The sequence below is a fragment of the Macrobrachium nipponense genome, chromosome 46, assembly GCF_015104395.2.
Source record: "Macrobrachium nipponense isolate FS-2020 chromosome 46, ASM1510439v2, whole genome shotgun sequence".
Classification (NCBI taxonomy): domain Eukaryota; kingdom Metazoa; phylum Arthropoda; class Malacostraca; order Decapoda; family Palaemonidae; genus Macrobrachium; species Macrobrachium nipponense.
Genome location: NC_061106.1, coordinates 44,171,276 through 44,187,297, shown reverse-complemented (window position 1 = coordinate 44,187,297; position 16,022 = coordinate 44,171,276). Strand labels below are relative to the sequence as shown.

At 45.8% G+C, this 16,022-nt stretch overlaps 1 protein-coding gene across 3 annotated transcripts in view; it reads right to left on the bottom strand.

The window, feature by feature from the left end:
- LOC135215001 (uncharacterized) overlaps window positions 1-16,022 on the bottom strand; it is a 94,835-nt gene that overhangs the window by 8,998 nt on the left and 69,815 nt on the right. For all 3 annotated transcript variants that reach the window (XR_010314539.1, XR_010314538.1, XM_064249530.1), the window contains exon 2: window positions 12,870-13,082. Coding sequence is in view for 1 of the 3 variants with exons in the window: in XM_064249530.1 (XP_064105600.1) it covers window positions 12,870-13,082 (213 nt within the window). In the remaining 2 variants the exon portion in view is untranslated. The remainder of the gene's footprint in view (window positions 1-12,869; window positions 13,083-16,022) is intronic.

Sequence of the window (16,022 nt, the reverse complement as noted above, 5' to 3'; positions counted from 1 at the left end):
CCCATACACTGCATTCAGCACAGCCAGGGGACATTATGAATTTTTACGTATGCCTTTTGGTTTACGTTGCGCCCCAATTACATTCACTAGAAAGTGAATTAAATGTTAAACAGTGTTTGGAGGGACCATTGTTTCAGGGGATATCCTACTTGCCTATATGGACGACCTTGTAATAATTTCTAATACCTTAGAAGAACATCTACGTAACTTTCCAATACCTACTAACGTCAAGGGGATACAGCAATTTTTAGGCTGTAGTGGGTATTACCGCTGTTTCATACACAATTACTCAATTATAGCCGCTCCTCTAACCGATCTTACGAAGAAGGGCGTAGATTTCATATGGTCTGAGAAGCATCAACAGGTGTTTGATACTTTGAAAGATGAATTATGTAGTTCACCTATATTAAAATTTCCTGACTTCGGTAAGGAATTCTTTATTGCAACAGACGCCTCAGACCTAGGGGTAGGAGGGGTATTGCTTCAGCAATATGACAAACAGTTTTTCCCTATAGCTTTTTATTCACGTAAACTGAGACATTCTGAAAGTAAATATGCAGTAATAGATGAGGAAGGGCTAGCTATTGTTAACTCACTAGTGCATTTTAAGTTCATAATATATGGCTATCCTGTCAAAGTTCTTACTGACCATAAGCCCCTTACCAACTTCTTTAAAGGCTTAGTCACAGTCCCAAAAGAACTCAGTGGCATATGATCATTCAAGACTTTGGGGCAAGGATCTGATATCTACCTGGGAAAGCAAATATCATTGCTGACACATTATCACGCAACCCCGCGCCATCTTGTACGGAGCCATTAGCTGAACTAGTAGATATATCAACATCCGTACCTATTGTCAAAATGACAATTTGTCGAAAATTGCATTTTTCCTAACTATACAAACCTGAGGTCCTTTAACAATAGGAAGGTAACTAGCGGCAGCTGGGACCGTCGTAAGCTTCGAACAAGGGGAGAACGGTAGTTAACTGCCTGTCCGATCGTGCGCGCGAGGTCAAGAATCACTTTTGCTTTAGGCCCATGCAAAAAGTTGCAGAGTGAGGGGTGGCATGAGGTGGGACTATATGTAAAGGACCTCAGGTTTGTATAGTTAGGAAAAATGCAATTTTCGACAAATTGTCATTTGTTCCGATACGTAATACAAACCCTCGGTCCTTTAACAATAGGAAGACTCACTTATTGGTGGGAGGAATCTGAGTCTTTTTGGTGAACAGACTGGTGTTCGTCCAACCCTGGAGTGCCTCCCTGGTCGTAAGAGCAAGGGAGGGATCCAAACCTCTGTCCGATTGATCAGGGTGTGCACCGCAGGATCAATGGTCAGACCTCTGGGCCAAGTACTAAGAGAGAGGCAAGCATATCTCTTCGTACCAGCAAGCAAGAACTTGTTCCTGTTTGCAAGAGACAATCATAAAATGATGGGTTGTCTCAAGTTGGCATCCACTTCCTCCCCCTTGTTGGAGGAAGTGGTGGATATTTACTCCTATCCCTACTGAAAGGGATAGGATGGTGCTCTATTGAGTAGCTCACCTTGGCATCTCCGTCCTTACCCAGCAGGGTGACGACCGTGTCCCTCCCTACCCAGAGGTAGAGGGGAGAAAAAGATGGGAAGAGGAGCCAGTCACACTCTCATTCACTCATCCATTCTACGGTCACACCAGGACTCGATGCTGTTCAGCCTGCGAGGGTCGGGTTATTAACTACACAACGTGTTGAGCAACCACCACGGTTCCCAAGGAAAAAGATCCAAGGAACTGTGGGCAATATCCCGAAGGTAGAAGGAGGTGCATGCGGTCCGGTTGGACCAGGCCCCTGCCTTCACTACCTGCGCCATGGAGAAGTTCTTGCGGAACGCGAGAGAATGATGAAGAGGCGTCCACACTCATCCTGGGTGTCGAGTTTCTTCAGACAGCTCCGTCGCGCCTTCACAGGACAAAGCAGCATAGCCTTCGTATCGGAGGCGGTGAAGTCCATCAGGGAGGGTATTGTGAAGGACTCGAACCAATCGTCAGTGACCGAAGGGTTCTGAGTCTTCGCTACGAAGATCGGTGCGAAATCGAGCGTCACAAATCCCCATCCCCTTGTGCTTGACTTCGCAAGAAAAGTCATGCAGCTACCTAAGACGAAAAGAAGGGAATAGTCGTATGACCTATCCCTCTTCTCGACTTTGGTTATGTACAGTACTCATACTGACAAGCTATTAAGACGAAGTAATGATTGCTCTGGAACAACCGAACTAAGTCAACAGCGTAGTTCGTAACTGACTCGGGCGCTCTAACAGCTGCCGACTGACTGGTTCCGAATCGGTAGTGAGGCAAGTTGTCCAAGCATCCGGGTAAGTCACGTGACCTTCGCCCTTTAAAGGGTTATGCTGAGAGACCAAACAAATAATACATTTGTTAGTCACCGATGCCGGACGGCGCGGTGATGATTCTCTTAATGCATAAGCTCAAAAGGCGAAAGTCAATTGCCTTCAAAAGACCGAGGTCCCTGACGGCAAGATACTCTCATAGACGTTGAATCTCAGCTAAGGAGAAACAACACTATGTGACGTTGAAGACGAAGGTAGGCAATGAATGCAACCTACGTCTTCCAGCTGAATCGAGAGAAGGAATCTCAAGATTCTGAACCTGTGCTTACAAATGACTGAAAACGCTAACCGCCATTTCATTGCTGTCCGGTGAGAAGTCGTAGTTGCAATGAAAGCGGGGCGTTCTTCAGTAATGAAAACACAGGGGAGAGCCGCCTGAAGAACTGCTTCTCATGGGCTGAACGTTTGGAAGTAGAGCTGGCAGGTGTGGGAGTAGGCGATGTCTTTCAATACATCTGCTAATCCGGGGTGGACAATGAACAATTGCACACCTCCGAATACGAGATATTTTGAGGACAAACTCAGATTCCGCAAAAATCATTCGCATTATCGCGATACGATGCAGCAAGAGACTATTACAGAATTCTGTTACCGTGCGGTAAACAGAAAGATGAGAGTCGAAGAGATATCTCTGTTTTAAATTCTCGCAATACCAAAGACGATGAATACTAGTGTCACAGCAGTAGAAGGTCATTCATGTATGCGAGAATCCCCGTTAATCAGAGACCTAAGTCCGTGATTGTTGGGCAGAGATACGGTTGGTAGTCAATCAAAGCAGAGGAGAAAGACATAACCGACCGTTCATCTCGAGGCGGCAGCTGGCACTGAGCTGCCTCGGGCAGTTCAATACACAGTAGTTGTCGCTGACTCGTCATCCCGAGTTGCCAGGTAATCCTTTTCCATGAAGGAATGCGTTCGGCTAGAACCACCGAGCATAAAAAGATATGCTCGAGCAATTATATTTATGCGAAACGAATTTCGGTAAATATAAAAGCTTAAATGGTGTTGTTGTTGTGACAACACCATAAGTATATAAAATTGAAACTGGAAACTCCAGGGAGGTTGCAGGCAACTCCGAGTTGCAGTTCAATTAGAATACTTCTCGTCTACGTCGCAATCCGTAGAGTAACCAGGATACGCGCCTACCCCTCGGACCATTCAACTGCTTAGCAGAATCATGTCGCGAGGTTAATATACGTAGTATATTTGTAGGATTCTGAACAACGATCTCCATCCTAAATTCTTTCCCTTCAAGAAAACAAAATAAGGATTGGAGATCGACCGCCTTCGATCTCTAAGAAAGAGAGAGAAGGAGAAGTCTTCCCCGAAGAAATGCTTCAATGGTGCACAGAATAACGAAGACGAAAATTCAAGCCAAACTGGATATTCCCGTCCGTTCTCTCTAATCCAGGGCTGGCCGCCACTGTGAGATATCTTCCTTCGGCGACAGTCTTCTTCCAACGCTAAGAAATCCAGGAATTCGAGTATTCGGCGAGATCCCCGATTATCGTGGTAACAATTATCGGGAATACTCGTCTAACTCCCTTGGACAGTGGTCTCGCCATGTGTGCTAGAAATTCTGCAGAATTCTAAGTGCCCAGCGAAACCCCCACCGGATTCGTTAAACGAATATCGGTTGGTTGTCCTCTCGATTCCCGTAGAAATCGGAGATGGTGCAGGGTCCCTCCTCCACGACCGGGTTACGTCAGGTAGGACCCGAGGTCCCCCCGGTAGCGCAGTCCCCAATCGTGGGATCCTACAGAGAAGTCTGTAGGATCCTACCCACCCTTTCCATAGCCGTAAGGAGAGAGGGAATGGGGAAGGAAAAGGATATTGCTCGCCCTTCCAGTGGCACTAGCATTTGGAGACGAGAGTAGGAGCAGCCCTGAGGAGGGTTACGAACTCGTGCTGTAGGTAAGCATCTGCCACTACTGTGAACTTGTCGTCTGGGTGGGGCTGATCGACACCTGACAGGAGAAGCCAAAACCGTCTCTGACTCATTCCAGTCCTCGTCGAGATCGAAACCTCTCAGGAGGACGGAAAAGGGGGGGGGGGAAGAAGAAGAGCTGCAATACTCCGAAAAAACGCCGCTGTCGCGGCAGAGGAGGGGAAGTAGCTTGCCCGACCGGCTAGACCTGAGCGAGCCTTCTCGTCCGGAGACGAGAGGCTCTCCTGGTTCAGAACCGAGTCGAGAAGCTCTTATCTCGGCAAGCCCAGCCCCCCGTCAGGTTCCCTACTCGGGCTCGAGAACGACTTGAGCCGTGGAGCGGCGATCCTCTCCCCAGGTCGTTGTGCTGACGAGTCAGTGCAATAACCTGGGCAAAGTTACTCTGAATCTCGGGAGTTACAGCGTCTTGAGGAGTAGGACCATCCAGTCCCTCCAACAAGAGCAGCTCCCAAGACCCTCCTCCTTCAGAAGAAGGACCAGCAAACAGATCCCTGACAGTTGCCTTGCAATCATCTTGCGCGTACGTCCTGGCTGGTCCTAAGACCATACCTGGCACGTGCGGCGTCGTGACGGGATCGTGAGCGGCGCACCTCTCACGATAACTCCTATATACCTCGCTCTTCCCGGCGTATGCCGAGGAAGTTGAAGTATCGGAGAGACAGACCTGACGCTACCCCCTCCCCCCCCCCTGACGGTCGCCTCCAATCACTTGCGCGTACGTCCTGGCTGGTCCTAAGACCATACGTGGCACGTGCGGCGTCGTGACGGGATCGTGAGCGGCGCACCTCTCACGATCGCTCCTAGATACCTCGCTCTTCCCAGCGTATCCCAAGGAAGTTGAAGGTATCGGAGAGACAGACCTGAAGCTACCACCCCCCTGCCCGCTGGCAGGACCAGCGTGCGTGGGGGTCTGCAGCCGATCACCAACCCGCGGTGGGGATCGGTCTGCAGGCCTGGCTGTGCCGCTCACGAGCGGCTTGACTGAGCAACGTTGACCCCGGTCCCGTGCGTCAGACGAGCTGCTGCTGGTCGCCCTATCCGACGTGGTCCCTGTGGGAGCGGCGGTCAGGTGACTTGCAGAGCTCACTTTCGCGGTGAGACCGGTGAGCGTTTCCTCACGGCGCGTCAAACCGCTGGTACCGATGGTCGGGGGGACTATTCCCAGCCTCAGGCCCGTTGGCTGGTCAGAGACCGTCACGTCTACCAGGGTTACCAGCTGGTCGCTGTGAGAGCGGCCGCTGGCCTGGTGAGTCACATGAGCGGCTCTCACCAGCTTCTGCTCCGTGCCGCGGTCCTGGCGCCGAGCAAACTCTGGCGCCAAAATTTTGACTATACGCTCTCCCGCGGGAGATCGTATACTCGGAACTTCTCGCGAACGAGAGACCGAGCCGGAACCTGGCGTAACGGCAGCGCCGCAAACACCAGGCAAGGAAGTATCGGTGGTAGTCGGTACGCCTCTGGTCCCCGTCTTCTTCTTCCTTGGGAAGAGGAGACAGACCTTGTTCCCGAAAGAGCAGGAGGACCGGCAGAAGAACCCCCCCGTCCCACGGCGTGGAACAAGCCCTTAGAAGTTCCCGAAGGAGTCTTCTTAGGGGGAAAACCCCGGTTACCAGCTGGTCGCTGCGAGAGCGGCCGCTGGCCTGGCGAGAGTCACCTGAGCGGCTCTCACCAGCCTTCTGCTCCGTGCCGCGGTCTTGGCGCCGAGCGAACTCTGGCGCCGAAACTTTGGCTGCACGGTCTCCCGAGGGAGAGCGTACACTCGGGATCTCCCCGCGAACGAGATACAGAGCCGGAACCTGGCGTAGCGGCATCGCCGCTAGCACCAGGCGAGGAAGTACCAGTGCTAACCGATACTCCTCTGGTCCCCGTCTTATCTCTTCCTTACGGAAGGGGAGATGGGCCCCCGCTCCGAAGGAGCAGGAGGACCAGCAAATAACAAAGGAACCCCACCCGTCACCCAACTGGGGTCGGGACGGGCCCTTAGAAGTTCCCGAAGGAGACTTCTTAGGGGGGAAGGCAGCCTTCTTCTTCTTCGGCTTATGGGCCTTAGAAGTCGAAGGGGAAGAGGCAGCAGCAGACGAAGATGACACCTTCCTCTTCTTCTTCCTCTTCTTCTTCGTCAGCTCACGCAGGACAGTCGTCAGGTCCTCCATCCAGGCCGGAGTCGGGGCTATTGCCAAAGCAACACGGCCCGACTGCACCTGTCCGGAAGGACCTGGGACTGGGGAAGACACACCATGGGCAGGACCAGCATGGACAGGCGCAGGAACCAGGAGCGACAGGAACAGCAACCAGCTAAGGAGCGGCAGGAACAGCGGCAGCGGTAAACACAGAAGGGACAGCCAAGCCAGTAGCGGGAACCACATCAGCGGCAGGTACGGCAGGCCCAGCCATCGCCTCGTAGAATCATCGGCAGCCAGCGGGAACCTGGGTACTGGCGGCCGGTCCAGGGGCGAGCTGCTGGAACAGCGGAACTCTGGGGCAGGCAACGCAAAGAAAACACAGGCAGCGGCGGCGGCATACCCCCCCTCGGTACAGCGGCGAACGGCCCTAGTAGCGGCAGACGGCGTCACCGACACAGCATGGGGAGTGTAGACCAGCTGGGGGGAAGCAGCATAAGCGGCTGTGGAGGTTGTAGTGGAGACCGCTCCAAGGTCACCGCCCCAGACCTCGCTAGACGCTGCAGCAGATCGTGGATGCTAGGCACGGGCTGCAGCCGCAGTGGTCCATACCTGTCCAAGGTCGTCTCCCACGGATGTAGCACCTGCGGCAGCACAGACAGATTAGTAAGAGGGGTTCCCTCACGCACGGGGGGGGAGACATGCCCCACCCCGAACGAAAGGAAGACCCCAAATACAAAATACAACAAGGAAGCTGAGCGGGGGGCAGGAAGAAGACAAAGAATCGGATACCAAGGGAGGGAGTCGCGGGAGAGCTTTCGACGACTTCCTGGCAGACCTTCGCTTCCTCTACCCCCGCACAGCAGTGAAAAGTAATATGAAAATGAAAAACTGAATACTGCACTTGCGATTCACTTCATAGAACTAAAGGGGGAAAGATCAATTCCGGGTAAGAGCGGAAACTTGATCCATATAATATTGATGCGATCATAAAATATATATGAAAATGAAACAGAATACTGCACTTGCGATTCACTTTCACATAAAATAAATCGTAAGGATCAATTCCCGGGTAAGAGCGGAAATTGATCCAAAATTAAATTTGGTGCAATTAAATAAATGAAAATGAAAAGAATACTGCATTGCGAATCCACTTTCATTGCATTCTATCATACAAAATAAGAGGCTCGATCATGCTCTCGGCAACGAACGCACAGGGCAAAAAAATAATGAAAAGAGTACTTACATCTTTCATTACACACTTTCGCCCAAAATACATGACTCGGCGCAAGCGCACCCGCCCTTGGCACCGAGACATAATTCAAGGGTATCAATTTCATGAAAAGAGCGGAAATCGCCGCATCCACGGCGATAGCTCCATGTTGGCTCATAATTAGGTAATGAAAATGAAAACAGTGTACTTAGTTCCATTTTCAAGTCAAACAAACCATTAGTAGAAAACACAATATAAACAAAGCATACGACGATGAAGCGGGCAGAGAGCGATGACGAACACGTCCTTCACACCTGCGGCCGAAAGCAAAAGTGATTCTTCACCTCTCGCGCGCGGGCGGGCGCGCGCACGATCGGACAAGCAGTTAACTACCATTCTCCCCTTGTTCGAAGCTTACGACCGTCCCAGCTGCCGCTAGTTACCTTCCTATTGTTGAAGGACCGAGGGTTTGTATTACGTATCGGGTTGGAGCGCTGAACTAATACAGACTGAACAAAGAAAAGATCAGCAGTTAAAGACAATAATAGATGCTTTGAACGGGAATCCTAAGGAAAAGGAATATGTGAAGTATACGCAGCAGAATTATATAATTAAGGATAACATTCTGTGTAGGTCCGTGACAAGGAAAACCCGCAACACACCACAGGTGACTAACGACCAGGTAGTGGTACCAATCTCACTTATACCAACAGTCTTAAACTGGTTGCATTCCAATCCATTACATGGTCATCCAGGGTTCTCTATCATGTCACAGAAAGCCAAATCCTTATTTTATTGGCATACGATGCTTAGATATAAAAAAACACAGTTAATTGTCGCACTTGTCAGGAAAACAAAGGGCACACTAAGACACCTGTCAGACTAGGGGCCTATCCCGTGCCCAACCAACCCTTTGAAAGAGTACACTTAGATTTATTAACAGGATTTTACGAGTCAGACCGAGGAAATAAGCACCTCTCCATAATAACAGATGCCTTGACTCGATATACAGAACTGATAGCACTAAAAACTAAAACCGCAATTGAATGCGCTAGGAAATTTTACGAGTGTTACATTTGTAAACATGGAATTCCACACATGATAATCTCTGACTCGGGTGGAGAATTCAATAATCATTTCCTTAACTCATGTGAATTCCTTTGCATAAAGAAAATCAATACCATGATCTACCACCCAGAGTCTAATGGTCTAGTTGAGAGGGTAAATAGAAAGGTGTTAAACGTACTAAAAGTTACGCTTGGGGGAATGGACCCCATGGGATATTGCCATACCTGCGGTTCTAAGTACTCTTGACCATTCATATCATGTAACTATTAAAATGTCATCACACGAGGCACTGTACGGTACCCCAGCTAGAACACCTTTCCATGTATTTACGCCTACAACCCATTTATCAAATCCCCTACGGGATGTTATGGAATCAAGTGTAAGTCGATATAATATACTTCGTAAGAATTTAGAAGAATCACAAATCATAATGAAAAGAAATCATGATAAAATAGCTAAGCCAACTAAAACGTATACCGTAGGCGATCAAGTCTACATACAAGTATATGTACGCAAGGGACTAAATTACAAATTGACACCTAAGTTTGAAGGCCCGTTTAGCATTTTAGAAATATTAACGGCCAACAGATTTAGAGTTCAAAGTATATATCCCAGCCCACTGATGAGAGAATAATACCGTTGGCTCATGTTCGGACTTAAGAAAAGGGGTAGAAAGGCAGTGAGAAATTTATGTATATATGAAACATAACTAATAAAAATGTATCTATGAAAACTTGTATGATAAAAGTATGTATATATGATATTTGTAAGAAAAATTTTTTTTGTTTGTATAAAATGAATAATTTTAAAAACATGAGTAATTACATAAATTTCACTCATTGCAGGTTTCCAACATGAAGCTTATATTGTTATGAGCGGTACTGTTCGTTCAGACATTCTTGTCGTGTGGGAAGAGTGCTAAAACAAAAGATATACATTTTACACATGGCTCAATAATTGAAAGAACAGAGGACGTTTTCATTACAGCAAGCAATATAGTTATAGAAGTTGATTTGCGAGCGATTTTCCTGCCGGAAGATGACGTCATTAATCTAAAAAGCGACTTGTCATGGTTTGCCGAATCATTGAACCAGTTACATCGTCATTTTCCCTTTAATCCAGAGATTTTGCTAGCACAAACTCTAAGCGTTGCAGAAATGTTATCATTCAACTTGCAAAACAAAACTGCTGAAGCAGAATGTTTGGCTCATGATCTGCTGATGTGGACAGTGCGGCACAGTAGCCTAGAAAGATGTAACCCGTTTATATTTGCTGCGCTGAACGTCTTCGGGTCTGTTGCAAGTTTAGGCTTAGGAATTTCAAATCGTCTTAAAATTAGTGAACAGAATAAGAGAATTGAGTTTCTGCAACATGAAAACGAATTAGTTTTTTCCGAACTTCGTAAACAATCATCATCAATTAATCAACTTATGACTTTGGTGAACGAACATTCTAGTAATATCAATCAGATGATGGAAGTGCAAAATTTGCTGGCAACATTAGCGTATTATAGTTCTAAAGTGGACCATATCCATACCAAAATTTCACATTTTATTGAAAAATCAAAAGACTATGTGGAAGCTATCACGCTAGCTACAAAGGGTGTTCTGTCGCCACATCTTTTGCCTATTAAAGATCTGACTTTAACTTTGGAGAACGGACGAAGAGAAACTGGGTTATGTTCCTTTGTTAGACGCCCATAAGATAGAATTTTATTATAGCTTAATATCAGTAAGCGTTGAGAATTACAGGATCATGATTACCATTCCCTTTGATTCTTCTGATGCCTGGCAAGCATACAAAATTGCACCGTTCCCAACTTTCATAGCGAATAACTCGGTACCAGTAATATCCAATCTGATGGGACACGTATTGATTTCCCCTAATAAGGAAACATTTATGGTCATCAGAGACTTAGATAAGTTCACTCACTGTTCAGATGCCATGAGTAATAAAGTTTGTACAGCTGACTCCTTTGAATTCCATCATATATCAATGGATTCATGCGAGTTAGGTCTAGTGCTAAACAGCTCTCTCTCCCATACACACGAAAGTTGTCTGATACAACTTTACCCTTTTGACGAGTATAAGTTCACTTACAGGCTGAACAACGGATCGTGGATGCGTTACGACAGGGAAGGATTTCAAGTTGCGTGTCCAGACGGATCAACGGCCTCGTCACGGATGTTCGTCGCCGCTGACGGATGCATTGGAACGGCAACCAACTATACGGTCGAGTACTATCATCCCCGCCTTACCTCTTCCATACAATGCGAAAGTGGCCCATCAACTATCGAAACTCGCTAGTATGGACCACACATCAACGACTTACCATGCCGAGGAGGATCTGCGGTTCTACACGTTGCTGGCTGTGATGTGCGTAACGGTGGTGGTTCTCATCACCGCTAACATATTTGCTTGGCATAGGTTGAGGCGAACACGGATGGATCATCAACAATGTCGTGCCCCGCCCTGACAATTTTCCCATTGCGCTGAAAGCGTTTGATTTTAGAGCCACCTGAAATTGGCCATTTCATTTGACTCGGAGGAAAGTTGTTTGGAATTGTGTTTTGTGTAAAAAACGGTTTGTACGCTGGCAAAATGTATAACAGGAAACTCCGAGACATTGCATTCCATATATATATAAATATGAAAAACTTGATTACCAGTATCATTATAGGGTAGGGCACCTACTAAAATCAATTGAAGCCCTACGTATTAAAATGTCAGTGCGTGTACGTACCTGGAATCTATATGTTGTGCACATTTATCTGAATTTTATATCTCAATCTGGTAACAACTATTCTTAAACAGTTACCTATTATCTCAATCATTTCATGTACATGCTAACCTTTTATCTTATCACATTTTTTTTGGTACCATTTAACCACATATGCATTTTTTAATGTAATTCTTATGTCATGCAATTATCAGCAGAATGGCAGTACTTTCTGTTGTGTATGTATTCTCATGACTAACAGTATATTAATACCATTATGTATAACATGTTGCTATAGTGTGGCATCATATGCATTTATCTTATACTACATGGATCTGTATCTTCCATGCATTATTCTTTACTTATGGGAATTTCTATATATCTTAGGTATGTATTTTTTTTACATATATAATCAGTTGCAAATTATTCCTTAACCACTTGATGGTAGCTAGGACTAACTATAATTTCATATATCTCTATCACATTCCTATGAATCATATATAAAGTAAGCTTTAATGTTCAGTGTTTGGTCTGTAGCTGACCAAGCATTAATGTAATAATTACATATATAAACATATATTTTACATATATGAAAATACTCCCATGACCCAAGGGGTCACTGGTGAGATAGGAGTGTTATATGTCTTCATAACAGGACGCAAGCTAGACACTGCCATGCTATGTTTGCAGTGCTCTGGTTTGCATTTGCCTGTGTAATCATTATCATTGTCTTGTAAAACAGGTCACAGCGCCTTCCTATGAGAAGCTGGTGACCTATCACCTGCAGAGGTAACACGTGACTTCCTAGTCACATGTTCGTCTGTCTGTATGTTATGTATGCTGAGATAAGCTTTGTTCTACTATCTTTGTGAAAGACTTTGTAACTTTAGATCTCTACTTCTCTTCATCAAGAGCACTTCTCTGAAACTAACTCTTTCTATACTCCAGAGATGTATTCTTAATAAACTGTTAAGTTTGACACCGAGAGTTTGAGTCATCGCCTCTATACTTAAGGAAGATACTAAATGGGAACTTAGAAAATCTCTCTGCATCGATGTAACTCCGACGAAGGGAAGTAGACACAGAATACTTGCGTATGACAGTCGCAAGCTATAACATTCAACGGGTGGCCTTCCTATACATAGGCGAGACCCGTATAGATATTCATAGAAAATCAAGTGTTCTCTTTTTTAGTTTTTGATCTGTTGAACTTCCGCTAGCGCAGGAGTAAAAGCTATACGTATAATGGAGAGTTGAGGTTCATATAAAAAAAAAATCTGTATAAAAAAAATCTGCTACTCACCAATTGCTGTCGTTGAGGTGTCACAACCAGGAATGTGTACAAATAAAAAATTTTCATATCAGAAAAAAAACTACTACCCTTTGAAGAAGTAAACTGCCGTTTCAGCACATACCTTTCTTTCAGGGGAAATTTCTACTTGTGGATGCCAGATCTTGTTTGATATTTCATTAGGAGAAATAGGTTTTCTTTTGCCACCGAAAATTTGCTGAGGATGCTGCTCTTTTATCTGATGCCAAAAATCCAAAATGATGAGTGATACAGTCCAAATCATCACAAAAACAGCAACCATATGCAACACAATAACAGCAATAACATGTGGCAACATCTGGAAAAAAAATTCCTTGATAATTCCCTTTTCCTCTATCCAACCGACAATTATAAATGTGAACTAACTTGTATAAATGCAATTTGAGTCATAGTGAATTCTTAACGCAGAAACTACAAATAAAAATTTTTTATTATAAAATAAAGTTTTATAAATACTTACCAATTACATAGCTATTAGTTTCTACTCATTGGCAGCTAGAATTTTGAAATTCATGGTAATGCTACTTTCTGCTTTGGTAAGTATAAATAAAAATATTTTATTACAAAAATATAATTATTATATAAGCAACTTACCAAGTGATTACATAGCTGAATTCCACACTGATGGAGGTGGGCTTGCATGGTCACATCTACTCTAACACATTAAGGCAGTCCCTGGTTACTGGCGGCCTCAATTATCTGCGATCTGCGATCTGGTTTTATGGCATTTGTCTAGCGCCGAGAACCGTCAAAAGTACCGTAATAAAGCAGCACAAGCCGAAGGAGGCACAGGTTCCTGGTCAGCCTCTTCTTCTTCTAACAAGACTAGGGAGTGGAGTGAGCTTTCTTTAGTAACTCTATAATCTCGGCCAACTGCTGCTTAATAGGGGCCCGAGTAGGCTCGTCACAATCCAAATGCAAAGGAGATTGTGGTCTCTGAGCAGATGAAAACGGCAATGGGCGCCTGAGAGCTCAGGAACTGGCCCCGGATGTTTTGGAAGCAAACATCAAGGGCTTTTGAGCTGACAATGGGCACTCGGAAGCCTGGTGATGGTGCTCTGCCATTAAGCACTCAGGTGAGAAGGCCTCCAGACTGCCCCATATAGACAAGAAGTGGATGCTGATGGACAAGGGCATGGACAGAAGGGTCCACAACATAAATACAAGAAAGCTGGGGATACTATAAAACACTGTTTTATCGCTTAGTTGGTAGCAGATCCGCATGGTGACCAAGATTCTAGGTGGGGCACTTTAGCAGTCAGGAAGAGTCCAAGTACCAATTGCGGCGGCACCTGTCCAGTCTGTAGTCATCAGAAGAGCTTGAGGTTACCTGATGGACATCCAAAGACACGCCTTTTCAGCGGCTGTCTGCTGACACATGGGATTGTACACCAGGAGTGATTGATGGGTTGCCTCACTGACCTCCCTTGGACTTTCAGTAAGTCTTCTTCCAGGTTTAGGAGAGCAGGGCAGTGACTTTGGTCTAGGAGGACTGGTGGGACGGATAGCCACCTCCTCCACTGGCACTGTACTATCACTTATCACTTTATCAGAGAACACTTTCCATGCCCACTCTCATGGAAATTCCTAATTCTGCAATCGTACCTATGACTAGGTTAACTTTCTTATCAAACCTGGATTCGAGGCTGACGATGGCATTGCGATCGGAAGCAAAGGGAGCCAGGCACAAATGTAGGAGCTTGTTCAATAGGAAGGCAAAGAATAGTAGTAGGGAGAGCAATAGGACAAACTTTAGAGACAAAATCAGAAGCGCTACTGCAAATAATTTTAAAAAGTTGCTGCATGAGTTAGAATTGTTAGCTATGTAATTACTTGGCATGTTACTTATATATATATATAAAAAAAGCTTTTGTATAAAGTCCTACCTCCCCCCCAATATAACATGTCACCAACTACATAGATACTACAGTATCTAACTAGTATTCTGTAAGTTTCCCCTAGATCTGAAAAGATGTGAAACTCAACCCCATTTACAAAGAAACTTGAAAAAATTTCTATTCAAAAAAAGTGTAAAGCTATATTTAATTATTGGTTACAAACCTATGAATTCTTATTCCTCATCCAATATTGGTAATAAAATTTTAATAACCTGATGCCCAGTAGTAATGTCAATAAATCTAAGTTAGCACAGTATAACAATTTGTCGGAAATTGTATTTTTCCTAACTATACAAACCTGAGGTCCTTTAACATTAGGAAGGTACTTAGCGGCAGCTGAACCGGTCGTAAGCTTTGAACAAGGGGGTTCGGTTGTTAACTACTTGTCCGGCAGTTGGCAGTCAGCTCGACTGCGAGGAGAGGAGTCACTTTGCTTTAGCCCAGGAAATCCAGAGTGATGGGTGGCATGAGGTGGGACTATATGTAAAGGACCTCAGGTTTGTATAGTTAGGAAAAGTACAATTTCCGACAAATTGTTATTTGTTCAGATACATATACAAACCCTCGGTCCTTTAACAATAGGAAGACTCACTTCTTGGTGGATGGAATCTGAGTCTTATGAACAGACTGGTGTTTGTCCTACCTTGGTTCCCTCCCTGTTCGTAAGAGCAGAGGGAGGGATCCTAGCCTCTGTCCAGCTGATCGGGGTGTGCACCGCAGAATCAGTGGTCAGACTTCTGGACCAAATTTATTAGAGGGAGGCAAGCGTACCTCTTATAAATAGCAAAAGGCAAGAACTAGTTCCTACTTCAAGAGCCCAAAAGTTGAAAGTCATGGGTGGGTTTTTGTCCTCTGGTTGGCTTCCACCCCCCCCCCCCCCTTGTTGGCGAGTGGCGGATAAACACTCCTATCCCTACTGAAAGGGATAGGATGGAGCTCAGTTGTGTAGCTTACTTGCATCAGTCTCCTGTTCAGCGTAGTGACGACCGCGGCCCTCTGCCCACAGGTAGAGGAGAAGAATGAAGGAGGAAGAGAAGCCAGTCAGACTCTCTTTCACTCATCCATTCATGCAGTCACACAAGGATGAGATGCTGTTCTGTCTGCTCGGGTGCTGGGTAGACTACACTACTTGTTGAGCAGCCACCACGGATCCCAAGGAAAAAGTATCCAAGGACCTGTGGGTAATATCCCGAAGGTAGAATGAAGTGAAGGTGGTCTGGTTGGCCCAAACCCCTGCCTTCAGAACCTGCGCCAGGGAGAGTTCTTGCGGAACGCAAGGGTTGGACCAATACCTCTGACTTCGTGGGCTCTTGGACGAAGGGTACGGGTGTCATCACTAC